General features: G+C 45.1%; 1 protein-coding gene across 1 annotated transcript in view; it reads right to left on the bottom strand.

Annotated features, from left to right (window-relative positions):
- The window catches only part of LOC124482529 (solute carrier family 22 member 5-like), a 33,897-nt gene extending 15,434 nt beyond the window's left edge, over positions 1–18,463 (bottom strand). The window contains exons 1-8 of the mRNA XM_047042884.1: positions 18,035–18,463; positions 17,427–17,530; positions 11,223–11,377; positions 10,809–10,980; positions 4,382–4,508; positions 4,105–4,205; positions 492–623; positions 205–287 (exon numbers count right to left, since the gene is read on the bottom strand). Of these exons, the coding sequence (XP_046898840.1) occupies positions 205–287; positions 492–623; positions 4,105–4,205; positions 4,382–4,508; positions 10,809–10,980; positions 11,223–11,377; positions 17,427–17,530; positions 18,035–18,463 (1,303 nt within the window). The remainder of the gene's footprint in view (positions 1–204; positions 288–491; positions 624–4,104; positions 4,206–4,381; positions 4,509–10,808; positions 10,981–11,222; positions 11,378–17,426; positions 17,531–18,034) is intronic.
- Positions 18,464–19,134: the final 671 nt, after the last annotated feature.

Raw genomic sequence — 19,134 nt, 5'->3', positions numbered from 1 at the left:
GTGTCCACCTCGCCCTAGAACACTCGAAATTGAACGATTAAAATGTTCAGAGAATGTTGACCAGAACGTTATGGTGTGACAGGGACTTATGGATGGAAAGAGGGTGTCGCGAGAGAGAGAAATAGAGAGACAGAATGTCAGGATGGAGAGGGTATGGAGAGAGAGGATGTCAGAATAGAGGGAAGTTTATCTGTGGTGTCTAACCTGCAGGCACCAGCTGAATGAAGAGGATGATGGCGCCCCCTAGGAACAGGGTGGAAGACTGACAGAATCTGCGTGGGCAGTACCTGCAGGGAATTGAATGGCACTCTCTGTAGCGTATAGGCTATATTAATAAAGCAAGATTAAATGAGTGATTTATGATTCATTCATTCATGCAATGGCTACATGATAACTGCATGAATGCTAAACGAAAATAGTTTGATCAATCAACTAATTGAGTAGCAGATGGATGGATGGGTTGTAAAATTGATTGATACATTTTCTTTTACCTCAACAGCAGCATGGCAATGATGTAAGCAGGAAGCTCGACCACAGCAGATAGGAGGAAGTTGACATAAGGGTCTCCATGCAGGTTGTTGGTGTTAAGGAGTAGTGCGTAGTAGGCCATGGTAATAACCATCCTGGTGGAAAGGAAAAACAGAAGGAAATGGGTCAGAGCAGAGACCGAGATGAGTGTGTGTTTGAGAGGTGTGTTTATCAGACCTACATCCAACAAGGAGTTGACATGAAAGAGTTCACCTCACAACCACATTTTTCATGACTATTCGTCTGGAGATTTCTTTAACAGTTGAAGCCATGAGACGGTTTTTCCTTTCTTTAGTGGATAGGTGGTCAAATGACAGTTGAGTTTTCCGACAGGGATTCAGGTTTTTATTGACGTGGAACCCAAAAATCATCATCATAATGTGATACAGAGAGCAGGAGACTACAGTTCATACAGCACGACTTCTTATGTGTACAGTGTGCACACTTTCATATATGATGAACTTCAAACACAAGAGTGTGGGATTTTATTCGCCATGAATGTTTGCACAGACAAGGAATTTACTTTGGCAGGAAGGTGCATACATTAAACATATAGGAATCTTGAAACTTAAATATGTGGTCTAACTATACAAAAGGAGCAAAGTATAGCAAATACTAAGGGGATTTAGAATAAAAAATAAGTAGCCATAATTTACAATCTAACCTAAAATTACAGATAGTGCAAAGAAAAGGATACAATAGTGCCAATTGCAATGTGCAGGGTGTCATTGTGCAGATTGTGATTTAAAAGTCAGTGAGAGTCCTTGGCCTTGTTCAAGTGGCCAACAGCGGATTGGAAGAAACTTATTGTGGTGTGAAGTTTTGGTCTTTATGGACCGCAGCCTTCTGCCGGAGGGGAGTAGCTGGAACAGGGAGTGTCCAGGGTGGGAGGGGTCGGCCACAATCTTCCTCGCTGGCCTCAGGGACCTCGAGGTGTGCAGATCCTCGAGGGAAGGCAGATTGCAGCGGTCACCTTCTCAGCAGTGCGGATGATACGCTGCAGTCTGCTCTTGTCCTTGGCAGTGGCAGCAGCGTACCAGATGGTGATAGAAGAAGTGAGGATGGACTCAATGATGGCTGTGTAGAAGTGCACCATCATTGTCTTTGGCAGGTTGAATTTCTTCAGCTGCCGTAGGAATTACATCCTCTGTTGTGCTTTTTTGGTGAGGGAGCTGATGTTCAGTTCCCACTTGAGGTCCTGGGAGAGGATGGTGCCCAGGAAGCGGAAGGACTCCACAGTGCTGACTGGGGAGTCACTCAGGGTGATGGGGGTGAGTGGGGCTGTGTTCTTCCTGAAGTCCACAACCATCTCCACTGTCTTAAGAGCATTGAGCTCTAAGTTGGTCTGGCTATACCAGGTCACCAGGTTGTCAGCTTCCCACCTGTAGTCAGACTCGTCCCCGTCAGAGATGAGCCCAATGAGGGTGGTGTCGTCCGCAAACTTCAAGAGTTTGACAGACAGATGGCTCGAGGGGCTGTTGAGCTGTTGGTGTACAGGGAGAAGAGCAGAGGAGAAAGGACCCAGCCCTGAGGAGATCCGGTGCTGATGGACCGGGAGTCAGAGCCTTGTGTTCCCAGCTTAACGCACTGCTTCCTGTCAGACAGGAAGTCTGTGATCCACCTGCAGGTGGAGTCGGGCACATTCAACTAGGAGAGCTTGTCCTGGAGCAGGGCGGGGATGATGGTGTTGAAGGCAGAGCTGAAGTCCACAAACAGGATCCTGGCGTAGGATCCTGGGGAGTCCAGATGCTGTAGGGTGAAGTGGAGGGCCATGTTAACGGCATAATCTGCTGACCTGTTGGCTCTGTAGGCAAACTGCATGGGGTCCAGTAGAGGGTCTGTGATGGATTTGAGGTGTGCCAGCACAAGGCGCTCAAAAGACTTTATTACCACAGAGGTCAGGGCGACGGGTCTGCAGTCATTAAGTCCTGTTGGCCTTGGCTTTTTGGGCACAGGGATGATGGTGGAGGACTTGAGACAGGCTGGCACATGGCATGTCTCCAGGGAAGTGTTAAAGATGTTAGTAAACACAGGAGACAGCTGGTCAGCGCAGTGCTTGAGGGTGGCAGGAGGTACAGAGTCCGGCCCAGCTGCTTTGCGGGGGTTCTGCCTCTTGAAAAGTCTGTTAACTTCACCCTCCTGAATGGATAGAGTCATCACTGTAGAGAGGGGGAGGGGGGAGGCCTCATGGATGGGAAGGGGTAGTTCAGGACTGTCCAATTGTCTTTCAAATGAAGAGAGAGGTGAGAGAGGCTAAACGACTGTACTGTACGTGAGAAACAACGAATAAGTGGATAAGAACAGGCACGTTCTATCAAAGATAATTGATTGTGTTAAATTAATTTATAAATCCTTAATATTGAGTTTTACAGTAATAGTTGTGTTGTGTTTCCTAATAATACCAGGGAGAGTGGCTCAAGTGCCCAGATGTCTGTGGTGTTCAATATTTCTGAACAGAGTGTAATGATATTTATAGTCCACAAATGTGGATATTTGGCTATAGCTGTGTGCATTAATTACATAATTATTATTTCACAGAGATCTCGTATCATGCAGTTTGTGTTTAATTGTATTAGGATGGTTACCGAATTGACTGAATATTTCACAGCCCCACCTACAATAATTTTCACCAGCCGCCACTGGCACCCTCAGTGTTTTCCTTGTTTTTTTTTGTTTGTATTTTTTTTAGAGCTGTCAAACGATTAAAATATTTAATTGCGATTAATCGCATTAATGTCATAGTTAACTCGCGATTAATCGCACATTTTATCTATTCTAAATGTCCCTTGATTTCTTTTTCATCCATTATTTTTTCAAATTTGAATGCTCTAATCAACATGGAAAAGTGGTTCGGATTGATTCGTGCAAATGTTTTTTTTAAATTGAAAAAAACATTGCAATCGCCTGGCTTTGACGAGCGGGCGGATAATTCGCATCAGCTGTGTGCTTGGCCATCAAAATTGTATTTTAGACTCCACGACGTGCTGCGGTGATAGCTCAGTTCACAACGACAGAACACACTGATCACTTTGGTCTTGTCAATGGAACCATTTGGCAACCTTTTAAAAGTAAACTTTCCATTCAGAATCTTATTGGCATCCATTTCGGCGTCTGGCGCTGGCAATCAACTCAAAACGTAACGTTAGCCTACTACCAGAGAATGTCTGATATCCGTAAACGGGCTCTGCCACTACTCTTTAGCCGGCTCGCAAGCCCAAACAAGTGTGTGCCATGCCTGTTGTTTTGTTTCCGGTCTAGCTAGATCCAGTGCGGTATTGTAGTTTTTCTAAAGCCAGTGGTTGTTGCAACAGAATGTGAAAAAAACTACAAAGTTTGCTAGGTCAAAAAGAGCGTTAATCGCGCAATAAAAAAATTGACGCTGAATTTGGGTTTGCGTTAACGCCGTTAATAACGCATTTAACTGACAGCACTAATTTTTTTATATAGGCCTAGTCTGTTTTTTGATATGCAGGGCGGGGCCCTTAAAGCGTGGGGGCTCCCCCGCCTCGCGGGGGCTTCCTAGCCGCCACTGAGTCCCACCACAGGAGAGAGACCTGCAACAGGAGAGAGACCTACCACAGCAGAGAGCAGATGCTGATGATGGAAACCATGTTGCAGCTATGCAGGATATCCAGGAAGTTGTGTTTCTTCTGCTGCCGCTCGTGAGCATCTGCAACCTGTAGAGTTGTATGTTTCAAGAAAAAAGTCTCATAGATACAAAGTTTGTTTTACCTGCTATCCTGCAACACATTTCTTTTATGTATTCATGCAGGTCTTTCGAAACCTTTTTGTTTTTCTTTCTTTCTTTTTCTAAAGGGGAACACCAGCTCCAGGTTACATGTTGATTCCTCACCTCTGTTGGAGAGAAGATGACATCAGGAGCGTCCACCTTGTTCTGTCTGGCAGCTCTCCTCAGTATGGCCTCAGCTTCCTCCACTCTGCCCTGAGAGAGCAGCCACCGGGGGGACTCTGGGATGAACCTGGACACCAGAAAGGCGCAGAACTCTGACCTTCAGGTTTACTTTTTCACTATGATACCATTTATTTGCTATATTAGCTCATGATAACATGGAACGTCAGGGACATTTCCAGAAGCCCTATCAAAGCCTAATCAAAAGCAATCTAGAATATGTTGTCCTCTTTCTGTGCTTGCAAAGGTTATGTTGATTGTCATCCCGTGGAGTTTCTTGTGAGAGTAAAAAAAAACATATTGTGATACTATTTAACTGCCCTGATTCCTGTATTATTGGTCCAGTCTCCTGAGATGCTCAACTTGAATGTATCAGACACCTGCACCTTATATATCTATAGTAAATTGATTTTGTCTTGAACTTGTGCTAGGCAATTTACTTCATTGACTTGGTACTTTCACAGCAATTTGGTACTAATCTAGTGATGGGAAATTCGGATCACTTTACGGACTCGATTCTTTGAATCTGATTACAAGATTGTAAACACCTGTGATGCTCATTAGTGGACACACCTTGAATAAATGTCCCTTTTTTCACATTATTTTCAGTCTTTTCTGGGGGTACCATCATTTTTGTCTAGGCCTGTTCCATGAGTTAATTTTTTTAAATAATTCCGTTGAAGCATGGTTGAAAAGCAATGTCTGACTTTCATTGGTTAACATTCAAAGAATTATTTTTATCATTACTTTTGTCAGATTAAAGTTTTTTCTGTGACCGTTGTGAGTTTTTCTTTCATTGACTGAAGAGTACCAACAATTTTGTCCACGTGTGTAGGTTTTGGCCTGATGGTAAGCCAATTTGCTCCAGTTGTAACCAGGATGGTCATATTAACAGGTTTTGTTCTGTTGATTAAAATCGTCACTCAGGTCCAGACCCTAGGGCAGGCCCCAGAACATTCAGTCGGAGTCAAACCACAGGAATAGCATCTAGTGCTATGCAGCCATCGGAAAACTAGCTCCTTCTGGTGCAGGGAGCCAGGCATCAGGAGGGGGTCTTGGGTGCTCCAACCGTATTTCATCTCAAAATTCATCTCAGCTCATAGGGAGTTGTCCTATAGTGGAAGTTGGTATGGGGGGATGTTGTAGTCCCCTGCTTATAAGACATAGGATCAATGGTTACTACTATTACCGAGGTTTTTTTAAAGCAATACTTTCAGTCACAGGGAGTAGAGCAGCTGCAACAATGCAAGTGGTTACAACTAAAAGCAGCTAATGGCTTGGAAATTTCCTTATGTTGGTTATGTAGAGCTGTATGTTAATGTTTTGGGCAAGACCCCTACCAAAAATTCGGGTTTTAGTAGTAAAAGATTCCCCAGATTTATTTGCTCAACAACAAAAAGCAAAGTGCCTGGTTTACTTGGGATGAACGTCATCCGCAGTTGCTATCATGAATTATTTGGTCACAATGGCTCTATCTTTGATCCTCTTTTTGCACAAACTGTTAGCCTTAACTGGGAACAAGCACTGTCTGAATGCCATAGCATGGAAACATTATCAGAGAGAGGTTGTATTGGCAGGGTCAAAGTCCAAGGTCCAGCTATGTGAATCCCTGCAGGAACTTTAACATTTATCACCACAGCTTGTCCTCAGGTATCTAGGGCCATCCTCCCCTCTGTATTCTTGGAGCCCTTGTTTTAGGGAAGGGCAACTTCCTGAAGGCTTACTCAACCGACGACTAATCCCAACCCAATATGAACAGGCCAAAGCTCACATATATGAGCTGTTAGAAAGGGAGGTGGTTCGACCAAGCTGTAGCCCTTACTCTTCTCCCATCGTAATCGTGCAGAAGAAAGACGGTGACATACTGCTGTTCGTGGACTCTCGGCAGTTAAAACGCAAAGACCCGAAAAGACGCTTATCCATTTCCACAGATCGAAGAGTCCTTGGACGCCTTGACAGGTGCTCGCTAGTTCAGTACTCTAGACCTTGCCAGTGGTTATAACCAAGTTGCCATGAAAGACAAGGCAAAGACTGATTTTCGCACCCTTTGGGTTGTTTGAGTTCAACCGTATGCCTTTCGGACTTTGTAATGCTCCCAGTACCTTCCAGAGGTTGATGGGGCGCATATTTGGAGATCAAAGCTTTCAACCCTCTAGCTGTATTTGGATGATATCATAATTTTTTCCTCCTCCTTCCAAGAACATCTGAAAAGGTTGGAAGTTGTCCTGGTGCGACTCCAACCTGCGAAACTCAAACTGAAGAAATGTCAGTTGCAGGAAGTGAAGTATTTAGGCCATATAATCTCTGCCACGGGAATAGCAACCGACCCAGATAAAATCTAAGTGGTAGCTGAATGGAAGCGTCCTACTGCGACTACTGAACTGCGTTCCTTCTTAGGCTTTGCCTCGTATTACCGGCGCTTCGTGGAACGGTTTGCACAGTACGCTGCCCCATTACACCAACTGGTGGCAGAGCTTGAAGGTAGTATAAAGAAACCAAGAACTGGGGGGAAAACAATGCAAACAGAGTTTTGCAACGTTGAGGGAGCTCCTGGTCAGTGCTCCTGTTCTCGGAGCATTGACTTTTCCAAGCCCTTTGTATTGGAAATTGATGCCAGTAATGCTGGCTTGGGGGCGGTCTTGTCCCAGGAGCAAGAGGGTCAGCGAAGATCCATCGCCTATGCCAGCCGAGGCTTAAGGCCTACGGAGAGAAACATGTCAAATTACAGCTCCAGGAAGTTGGAGTTCCTCGCCCTAAAGTGGGCTGTCACACAAACATTCAGAGAATATCTGCTCCGAGGGGAAATTCACCATCTATACAGACAACAATCCACTCAGTTACTTACGCACTGCAAAGTTGGGGGCGATAGAGCAGCGAGAGAAAGAAGAAATGGCCCGTGTACCTACACCAAGTGTTGTTTGCTTACGACACTACAGAGCATTTAAATGTGTGAAGTTTGTTACCGAAAATAGATATGATTAGAATATGGCTCAAATCAATAGATGCCGACATTGTTGTCATATCCGAAACTTGGCTGACAAAATCTGTTAATGATGATGACATTAACATGGATGGTTACAATGTTTATCGTGCTGACAGGGCAAAGAAAGGCGGCGGAGTTGCCTGCTATGTGAAATCCAAATTTATTGTCAAGGTGGTTCTGTCTGAATCGATTAGAAAACAATTGGACAACAATTTCTGGCTGTGGTTGTTGAAATTTCTAAGGTACTTTATATGACCGTTGTTGGGTGGTCCTCCATCTGCTTCAAACAGGCTTTACAGTCACTGATACACCTTTTATCCAGACTAAATTCTCTCAGAACAACCTGCTCGACCCCAACCAATCAGGCTTCAAGACTGATCTCAGCTAGGATGGAGGCCTGCCTCGCATACATCTCCGCCTGGATGACCGAGCACCACCTCCAGCTGAACCTCACCAAAACAGAACTTCTCATCATCCCGGCCAAACCTTCCATCTCCCACGACCTCTCAATCTCCCTGGGATCTGTGACGGTGACCCCTCATCCTCTGCCAGGAACCTTTGGGTTACCATGGATGATGAGCTCTCCCTCACGGCCCACATTGCTGCGGTCTCCCGGTCGTGTAGATTCACCCTCTAAAACATCCGGAAGATCAGGAGATACTTGTCTGAGCTCCACCCAGCTGCTTGTCCAAGCACTTGTCCTCTCCAAGTTGGACTACTGCAACTCGCTGCTCGCCGGTCTCCCAGCATGCGCAACCCGCCCTCTTCAGAGGATTCAGAACGCAGCGGCACGCCTGGTCTACAATCTACCCAGACGCTCCCACGTTACTCCGCTCCTCATTTCCCTCCACTGGCTACCCATCACGGCCCGCATCAGATTCAAGTCCCTGGTACTGACCTTCCGAGCAGTGAACGGGACTGCGACCGACTACATCAAGTCTCCTGTAACCTTACACCCCCACCCGCCACCTACGGTCTTCTTCAGACAACCGCCTGCAGGTCCCACCACTCAAGACCGCCCGGTCCCAACACAAGCTCTTCTCCTGCCTGGCCTCCCAGTGGTGGAATCAACTCCCCACCTCCATCAGAGACACAAACTGTCTCTCCACCTTCAAGAGAAGGCTCAAGACGCACTTGTTCCGGGATTACAACGGTACTTTGGAATGGTTTGCTGAACCCAATGCTAGTTTCCTCAAGGATCACAATGACTCTTGCTGCTCTTGAACAATGACTTGTTGCTCTTGTTGGTTAGTGGTAACTGATTTAAACTGTTGTATTCGCTGCGAAATATTCTATTTTAGTTAATCTTATTTTTATTTTTACTCTTGCTTGCTTTTTCTACTGGTACACTTGCACTTAGAGATTCATGTTGTTTAATTGTAACTTGCTTAACTACATGCTGTTATAGTTCTTCCCTTTGGCACTTATTTTTTGGTTGTTCACAATGTGTGCTTCTTGTTTTGGCTACCCGCAATGCTTTGGGGCTATCTTATTGTTATCATCAGTGACCTATGCACTTTGTAAAGCTCTCTCTTGGAAGTCGCTTTGGATAAAAGGGTCTGCTAAATGAATAAATGTAAATGTAAAAAATGATGCAAATTATCTGGGAAACGTTTTCTAACAGCAGTCAAGTTGTCATTGTTTGTGTCAAACAAGTTGTGAATTTGTTGTAACATTAAAACAGGAGATCATGACTGCTCAAAGTGATGCTCGAGCTCCAGTGGTTTGCTCTGTAGGTGAACGAAACTTTCGGAAGACGTAGCAGAACCACGTGAAAAATTAAAGGATATGCTTTTTTTCCATTGGTTGTTGCATTAAATCTTACCCAGATACAATGGTGCTATTTTCCGATTGGCTATTGTGTAGTAGACCATTTCTTTTTTTTGATTGGCTTATAAGTGGCAGGCTCGACAAAGAACTCCAGGGGAGACGCGCTTGATTCCTGCCGGTTCCATAGTGAGAGTGGTGCGGCCAGAGGAATTTTGGTTGGGTGCTGCGGCATATTAAATATATTATAAATATTTTTTTTAGGCGTGAGAAATACAATGTGTGGCGGGAAGGTGTGACAAAAGACCGACATGAGTGACTGTCACGCTCAATGCGTGACACTTGAGAGCCCTGTAAAACAAATTATTCTGTTAAAACTTGTACAAATAAATAATAACGATAGGGAAATTGTATATTGGCAAATGTGCAAATATACAATGTTTGGGTTGCGATGGTTTGTCATTTTGAAAATGTGGGTCGCCGAAAAAAAAGTTTAAAAACCACTACTCTACAACATCCAGAAGATCACTATATACCTGTCTGAGCATTCCACCCCGCTGCTAGTCCAAGCACTTGTTCCCTCAAAGTTGGACCACTGGACAACTCGCTGCCTGCCAGTCTCCCAGCATGGGCAACCCGCCCTCTCCAGAGGATTCAGAATGCGGCAGCCTGCCTGGTCTTTAATCTACCCAGACGCTCCCATGTTACCCTGCTCCTCATCTCCCTCCACTGGCTTCCCATCACGGCCCGTATCAGATTCAAGACCCTGGTACTGACCTTCCGAGCGGTGAACGGGACTTCACCTGACTACATCAAGTCTATACTCCAGCCTTATACCCCCACCCGCCACCTACGGTCTTCCTCCAGGATCACAATGACTCTTATTGAGAGACTTGTTGCTCTTGTTGGTTAGTTGTAACCAGTGGGGGGGAATCATTTCTGTTTCCTCTAGCCATCAGTACTGAGCCTATATGCAGGTCACATGAAAAACAATCCAATGACTCGTACCCGGCAGATGAAGGAACCGTTCACCTCCAACCTTGTCTTTGGATCAATAATTTGTTCTTCTGACAACCGAGTCTTCGGATCAATGTTTCGTTCATCTTCAGGGTATGAGTCTTTGGATAATTTTTCACGTGACCTGCATAACCTCGGAACTGCCTAGCTAGAGGAAACAGAAATGATTTGTTCATTTTGACTGGGTCTTCGGGTACGAGTCTTTGGATAATTTTTCACGTGACTTGCATAGGCTCAGAAGAGGAAACAGAAAGTATTTGTTCACTTCATTCATTTTCGCGTGACTAGGTTTAGTAAGGTAATTATAGGTTTTGTTATTTTAACTTTCTTTTTTTATCGGACACGAGAAAATGAACGAATCTCTCTCTGAGACTACTCGTTACTCCCGAGTCATACTAACAAACGACACATCACTACAGTCAATCACCCCTTTAATTTGTCTCATTTCTGTGTTCTTCTGTCTGTAACTACCTGTTTTTATGTTGCTGCCTGTCTTGGCCAGATCTCCCTTGAAAAATAGATTTGTAATCTCAATCGGGCCTTTCAGGTAAAAAAAAAATAATATTCGAAAATCCCATTTGAAGGTGAAGTTCCATAACTTACCACCAGAGGGGTATGTAGATTACTCCAGAGACAGCCATGGACAGCACCAGGCTCCGCCAGTCCCTGAGGAAGTAGGCGGCACAAGGCATGGCCATCTGGCCAATCCCAGAGCCCATAAACACCCCCAGGGAACAGAACATTACCCGAATCCTGGGACTGAGGATCTCAGAGCCTGCAAAAACACACGCACACATGCATGCATTCACACACAAACATATTCATACACATACACACATAATAAAGTTAATTTATTAAGTTAATCAGTTGCCCTTCTCAGGCTGGGTAGTATAGACATTTATACCTACAAAGGGGTTGCTCTGTAAGTCTGACACACAGAACTTCACCATAAAACCAAGTTCACCATAAAAGTATTTAAGCACCCCTTTGGCATCGAACGCTGTTAGCATCACTGACCTAGAACGTAAGCCACCACGTAGTTGGAAAACCCTCCAAAACCAACAAAGAAGAAGATAGCGGAGAAGACCTCCCAGCTGGGGGAAAAGACTTGTGCGAGGATAGCAAGCGTCTGCAGAACCATCATTACGAAGAGCACGGGCCGCCGACCAAATCTGAAGGACACATACAAGTACACACACACAAACAAGCACACACGCACGTAAGGATGCACCCAAACACACACACATGAATATACACTGAAACACACAAAAGGAACGGACAGGGGAGCGAACATTCTCAGGGTTGGATATGTTTGTGATTACCGTATTTTTCAAAAAATAGACACATTTTCTATAAACCGCACCCACCAGAATGGGAGCTTTGTGTTTGTAAATCTGAGTATAAACCGCACTGGAATATATGCCGCACTGTAGTACAGCATGCAGTTGTGGAACACACTTCGAAAGTAAGTAAGTGCATAATGTCTGTTTTCTATTGCACGGGAAATGTTATTTCCGAAAAATACGGTATACTTTTGCTTTTAGGAATTGGTGTGAACACCAACAATACAATACAGTGTGTGCATAAATTGTAGTGTACACACACACACTTACCTCTCTTGTTGTTTATTTTACATGAAGCTCAACTATTTTGCGCTCAAATAAAGGCCAACAAATGTTCAGCTCGCGCGCTACTTGCTCTCGCATTAAGGATAGAACTCCCAAACTCCGCAGCTCTCCGTAGCTCTCTGTAGCTACGACGGAAGGCCGATATATGCTTCTGCGTTTTTCGAAAAACGGACACATGGGAACGCCCTCGTCTCCGTGGAACGCCCTCTACAAGCTCTCCGTCTGCCCTTGTACAGCCTCGGAGAGCTTGACGTGCACCTCCTTGATTTTGTAACTCTCCGTCGTAGCTACGGAGAGCTACGGAGACCCCCTTGGTTGTGATTGGTCAGTATTAAGTACCGCTTGCGTCAGGGGTAGGGGCGGGGTTGCCGTGATAGCAGGACGAACAGAATCCTTTGACCGCCATTGCTTGTAAAGTTTTTACAATTCATATTTCAGCTAAACGGTACATGTAAATTAGAATCTGAATTAAAATGTGATGAGAAATGGGCTGTGTATTTGCTTAAAATGTGCGTATTTTATTGATGGAACGGCTAATTTGTAAATTTGCTCCGACTTTCCGGTAACCTAGGTAAATAAACACTCAACGACGTCTAAACAAAAAAACGTTGCACCACCTACTCTTCTGGCGGTGAATTGTTTTCAGCACCCACAGCCTACGGAGAACCATATACGCAGTCTACCCGTCCGTATCCGTGCGTATCCGTGCGCCCGCCCATCCGTAAACGGAGACGCAGAAGCATATTTCGGCCTGGACAGTTACAAAATTAAGGAGGCGCACGTCAAGCTCTCCGAGGCTCTACGAGGGCTGACGGAGAGCTTGTAGAGGGCGTTCCACGGAGACGAGGGCGTTCCCATGTATCCGTTTTTCGAAAAACGCAGAAGCATATATCGGCCTTCCGTCGTAGCTACGGAGAGCTACGGAGAGCTCTTGGCTCCGTCTGTTGAAACATGCTCTTTCGAAGATAACATTCCGCTTGCTAACACAATGTGCCGTGAACGCCTCCGTGACGGCGTTGTAAGACTTGTGTGTGTCCATGAGGGGTAAAACTTTAAGAATATCTTCGGCGTCATCACCGTCTGCATACATGAAGGCATTCACTTGAGACCCTTGTGACTGTTTATCCAGTCCTGACACTATTCTGTAGTGTTCAAAGCGTTTAAACCATCTCGGCCTTTCATTAGCAGTGGATAAGTTTAACTTGCATGGCGGTGCTAGCTGTTGCACCGGTATCTCTCCGTCCATCGTTCTTGCTTCCTCTGGATGGTACTTTACCTCATCAGGTTTAGTTCGCCTCTTCTTTTGTCCTTCTCCATTCCCTTTTACTGCTGACACCATGTTAGGTTATGTGTGTACTCCACGTGAATAACTGAATAAAGACACCGAGAGATGCATGTACTCCACGTGAATGTTTACTTGAAGTTGTCCATCACACTATATTCAAACAAGGAGTGCACGATATATCGACTCAATATAGTTTTGGCGATATTACGTTGTGCAATATCAATATCGAATATGTCCCAAAGAAGATGCGATATTATGTTCATTTTGTGGAGATGCGCCGGGGGCTGTGTGTTGTAGTCAATTTAGAGCCCGCATTTCATTGGCCAGTTGCCCTGTCACACATGTATGGAGTCAAATTAGGGTCCATACACATGTACACTTTGACAGCGAGAGTGAAGAGGGAGACATCGAAAGCAGCGAGAAGCGAAAGGACAGAAACAGAGAGTGCGAACTGCGGATTGATTGTGTGGAAAGAAGAGACAGAAAAGTAAGAATATGAGTGTGGCTCAGGGAGACAACAAAATTATGGAGATTGAAGAGGAAACGTTAGTAGAACTAGACAAAAATAGTGCCTCGCCAGCGTGGAAGTACTACCATATTTTTCGGAAATAAAGCCGCGGCTTGTACCCAGATTTTACCAGATGTTTTCTTGTGGTTGTACGACTTATATTTCGAAGCGGCTTCTAGCCGGTTTTAGAACAAAAAAGTGGATTTGTCCCAAGATCTCTACAGACCGTGCAGCTAATTTAATGCTCAACACTTGAACGGGGGCTTATAACTTCAAAGAATAATTTTCTGTGTCATCTCAGTTACACTATCAGGGCTTGGAAATACAGTGACTTGCCATGGGCATTTTTATTGGGAATAAACTTTGTCAGAATTTCTTTTGTCAAAGCTAGCTAGACGAAGGAGCTGTTGACTAGCTTTATGAATAAGCTAAAGTAGCAGCTTTTAAAGTGATGTTGTTGTTTCTGTTAACTGGTAGCCTACAGTAAGAAAACTTACTGTTGATATAATACGAAATAGTTGTTTTCTCCAAGATAGTTCACTCATGTAAAGTAAACCCATGTGTAGTCCTCTGGTTGCTATGGATACTACAAACAAACTTTTGTTTGTAGTGTCAGAAAATTCAGAAAGCTAGTCAACAGCTCCCTCATCTAGCTAGCTTTTACAAACAAATTCTGACAAAGTTTAGTTTGACGGGCGTTTTGTCTGAGAATGACGCCGTTTAGTTTGAGAGCGTTTTGTCTGAGAATGACGCCGTTTAGTTTGAGAGCGTTTTGTCTGAGAATTATGGCGTTTCGTTTGAGAGCGTTTTGTCTGAGAATGACACCGTTTAGTTTGAGAGCGTTTTGTCTGAAAATGATGGCATTTGGTTATGATGGTGTTTGGTTTGGAAGCGTTTTGTCTGAAAATGACAGAGGTTTTTCTGAGACTGAAGCCGTTTCGCCTGAGTCTGACGACTTTTGGTCTGAGACTTGACGCCTTTTCGTTTGAGTCTGACACTTTTGAGTCGTTTGAGTCTGAGATCTGAGGATGTCCTAAAATGAACACCTATTGTTGTGTTTGTTCTGTTTTGATGTGTAATTCTATGGTCTGTAGTTTAGATAATTTGAGTGTTCACCATGATTGGGTTGTCTAGTTAGATGTCTGTCCAAGCTGTCCATTGGGAATGTGTATATTGCGCGGAGCTTTTCAACCACCTCGGCGACCTCAGCCCCAGAAATAGAAGGGCCCCCCCCCGATGTCCCCAGACTCTGCCTCCACGTCGGAAAGTGTGTTGGTGGAATTAAGGAGGTCTTCGAAGTATTCCTTCCACCGATCCAGGACGTCCCCCGTCGAGGTCAGCAGCGCACCATCCCCACCGTATACAGTGTTGACAAAGCACTGCTTCCCCCTCCTGAGTCGCTGGATGGTGGTCCAGAACCTTTTTGAAGCCGTTGGGAAGTAATTCTCCATGGCCTCGCCGAACTCCTCCCATGCCCGGGTTTTTGCCTCCGCGACCGCCAAAGCCGCGTTCCGCTTGGCCTGCCGGTACACATCAGCTGCCTCTGGAACCCTACCAGCCAATAAAGTCCGATAGGCCTCCTTCTTCAGCTTGACGGCATCCCTCACCTCCGCAGTGCACCACCGGGTTCGAGGGTTACCGCCGCGACATGCACCGACCGCCTTGCGGCCGCAGCTCCGGTCAGCCGCTTCAACAATGGAGGCCCGGAACATGGCCCATTCGGACTCAATGTCCCCGCCCCCCCCCCCCCGAGACATCGAAGCTCTCCCGGAGGTGGGTGTTGAAGCTCCTTCTGACAGGGGGGGTTCTGCCAGCTTTTCCCAGCAGACCCTCACATTACGTTTGGGGCTGCCAGGCCTGACCGGCGTCCTCCCCCACCATCGAAGCCAACTCACCACCAGGTGGTGATCAGTTGACAGCTCCGCCCCTCTCCTCACCCGAGTGTCCAAGACATTCGGCCCCAAGTCCGATGACACGATTACAAAGTCGATCATCAAACTGAGACCTCGGGTGTCCTGGTGCCAGGTGCACATATGGACACCCTTATGCTTGAACATGGTGTTTGTTATGGACAAGCGGTGTCTAGCACAGAAGTCCAACAACAAAACACCGCTCGGGTTCAGATCCGGGGGCCCGTTCCTCCCAATCAGGCCCCTCCAGGTCTGACTGTCATTGCCCACGTGAGCATTGAAGTCCCCCAGGAGGACGAGGGAATCCCCGGGAGGAGTGCTTTCCAGCACCCCCCCCAAAGACTCCAAAAAGGGTGGGTACTCTGAGCTGCCGTTTGGTGCGTAAGCACAAACAACAGTGAGGACCCCTCCCCCCACCCGAAGGCGGAGGGAGGCTACCCTCTCGTCCACCGGGGTGAACCCCAATGTATTCATACTCAATATTGCAATATCACATTTTGTCAATATTGTGCAACCCTAATTCAAACTATAGCTCCCTTTACAGAACAGTAGCTAGTCTAACGTGAACGTTACTGTATCAGTTTCAGGGTTGACAGACTTCCTTCGATTGCTATTACAGACCTACCTACTATGGTGGCAATAGGCTCTGTTTACAGGTTAAATATTTCAAAAGAATAGAAACGTAATATGAGTTGACCAGTTTATTTACATTTTGCCTCAGACCAATGCATTCTATTTGAAATTCTGCGGGTTTTCGTCGGAATTCTGCGTTGCGAATTGCGTTCGGGTCTGCGCCATATCAAAGAAAGTCTAATATAGGGAGAACTGCCACTCTCGGGAAACGTCCAGTTTCTGAACTGGTTGCAGTTCCACTGTAGTTCCATATGAGGGCGCAAACGGGTGAGTGCAGAATGAATGGAAATCTATGGAGCTATCCCCCTCAAAATCCACTTTTCTCTGGATAAAATGTTTTATCTAGTAATTTTAATGTTGAATTCAAAAGGGGAGGCAAAAAAAAATACACACTGCTGGGTGTTAGATTTTTTTTAAGTCGATGTTCTGTCTTAATAAGCTTTTTAAAATGTCAATGACGTCATACACATTGTACGACCAGAGATACGTCTTTACGGCAATCTCTGGTCACTTCGTTTTGGCTTGTTAATGTTGTTGCTAATGTTGCCAATGCTCTGATATTCTGGTTCCACTTCGGATGCCATCAAGCGGGATCTCTGGTCGTAGTCAGTCCTTCACTAACCAATCAGCACTCATTAGCAGAATGCTAGCATGTTATGGGCAACAATGACTCCCCTTGTAAGAAATCGAAAGGACACAAGTACTTGTTCACTAAACTTTCGACCTATAATCCATTGTGAACATGCAAAAACTACAATCAAATCTGAGATTTCTCAACGACAGTCCGAAAGAACAAATTTAGCCGTTTAGTTCCATAGACTCCTATTCATTTTGCACTCGCTTGCAATCACCCCCAGTGGAACTCTGGTGGAACTTCAGCCAAATTCGGTACAATGGGGCTTAACAGGGAGTGGACAGGCTCTCCGTAGACGGGCTCTGGCCATACCATCCTAACAATGGACTTTCCAAGCTGCTACCATTTGGCAAACAGTGGCTGTTTATCAATCCGAAGAACGCAAGTACGTTCTCTTAAAGAACGTTCTTGCAAGCATCCTTGCGAAAACGGTCTTGCAAGACCCCGAGGACGGAGAACGAATTGAGATGCGGGTTTTCTTGGCTATTGCGCAATACCCTGAACTCGCTAGCTAGGTTATCGAAAAGTTGGAGCAACAAAAAAGTATTTTTAATTTGTACCCGGATAACTGGATGTGACAAACCTGATTGATGCACACACTGTACAGACACACACATGCATACCTGTCAGACAGTTGGCCAGAGATGAATGTCCCCACCAGGACACCCATGAAATAGATGGAGGACGTCAGAGGCTCCTTAAATGCGTTGTCACACACCAGGTCCCACTACCAAACACACATGACTCAAAATACTTGTAATACTTGTAAAGTATACATATACTGTATATTACATGACAACATTTGAAAATTACTTCTCCCAATTATTTTCAACGTGAATGAAATTGGAACTAAATACAAATACAATTTTAATACTGGAGCCTTTTGATTTAAGAGACATTACTATTGACAATGTATTAATGTAGCAAATACTTTAATCCTAGGGGACATACATGTGGTGTACAGCATAACATCAGGGATCAGAAGTGAATAGTTCTAACATGAGTTTGGAAGTAGAACCATAGAATTTCCAGAAACAGTGCAAAGATGTATGGTCTGTGGTAATCTGTCAAGCAATAAAAACTTATTTGAAAATGGAATGACATTTTTTTATTGTAATCATATCACCTTTAAAGCCAAGTACTATCTGCATTATTATTGATAATGTTTACTCAAACTGTGTTTTCTTGTTTAGTGTCTCAAATTGTGACATATAAGTGGTCTAGGACTCACCTCTGTGACGATAGTTGACAGGTATATATCTCTGCTGTACTTCCATCCATCCAGACAGCTCTCCAGTGGAATGTTACTCAGGTTAATGTGTACATCTGGCAGACTATTCTGACTGGAGTAGTTCCTGACTATGTCCAGATTTAACCTGGAGCAAGAGCTCTGCTTTGTCACCCCATCTACAGTCACTAGAGGGATGGTCACGTTCCTCCACACCTCACTGATGTTGAACTCCTCAGGTATGTAGCATTCATGAGGAGGGGTGTCACCTACAAACACTATGTAGATGCCTACAAAGCCGTTTGGAAGGATGCTGATGGCCAGAGCCAGGAACACCAATCGCTGGTAGGGCCCCCACGATCCAAGAAAGGCAGTGATTTGGTCAAAGTCTCGCACCTCTGCAACCCTCTTTACTACTTTTTCCTCGTCCATGTCCCTTCCTACTGAGAAAACGTCGAGCCGCGATTTCCTATGTGTTTGTGTTTTCTCACTTCAATCTGCCCGTCCGTTATTATTGTCTGTCTCATGTAATTATAGTTCCATATTCTGGGTATATTTCCTCTCTGGTAGGGGGACAAAGTCCACACGTGTAGCAAGTCTGGATTTAACTGCTATCTATATGATAATCTGTCTTTGTAGTTGTCTTTTCACCTTGAGGGTTCTACTGTACCTGTCCGAAGACTGAGAAGAACACTCATCTTCTCTCAGGAAGCTATAGGCACATCAATGAGCAGCTAGCTCAGTCTGTGCTGCAGCTTAACTATTACCTCTCCTAGACTTGAACTGTACACATACACACACACACTGTGACAACTTCCTCTGTCTGTTGTAACTGTATCTTTGTTAGAGTTGCAGGATGGCAGGCACGTGGAGCCTTGATTGCTATCAGGGGCGGTACCTAGCACATTTGGCGCTCTAGGCCAGCTTCACTCGTGGCGCGTGGTTATGTGACAGGGAGTAGGAACACGTTCAATGATAAGGTACATCTTTTCTTCTTAACTCCACCAAAGTGCCCGGGGCAATTCACGCATTCATGAACGTTTTTTTTATCTGGAATTCATCTTCAAGGATTTACCTTTCGCCTTTGCACATTTCTCTTATTC

This window comes from Hypomesus transpacificus, chromosome 20 (genome assembly GCF_021917145.1).
Source record: "Hypomesus transpacificus isolate Combined female chromosome 20, fHypTra1, whole genome shotgun sequence".
NCBI lineage: Eukaryota > Metazoa > Chordata > Actinopteri > Osmeriformes > Osmeridae > Hypomesus > Hypomesus transpacificus.
Note: the sequence above shows the minus strand (reverse complement) of the source record. Positions and strands in the feature narration are given on the sequence as shown.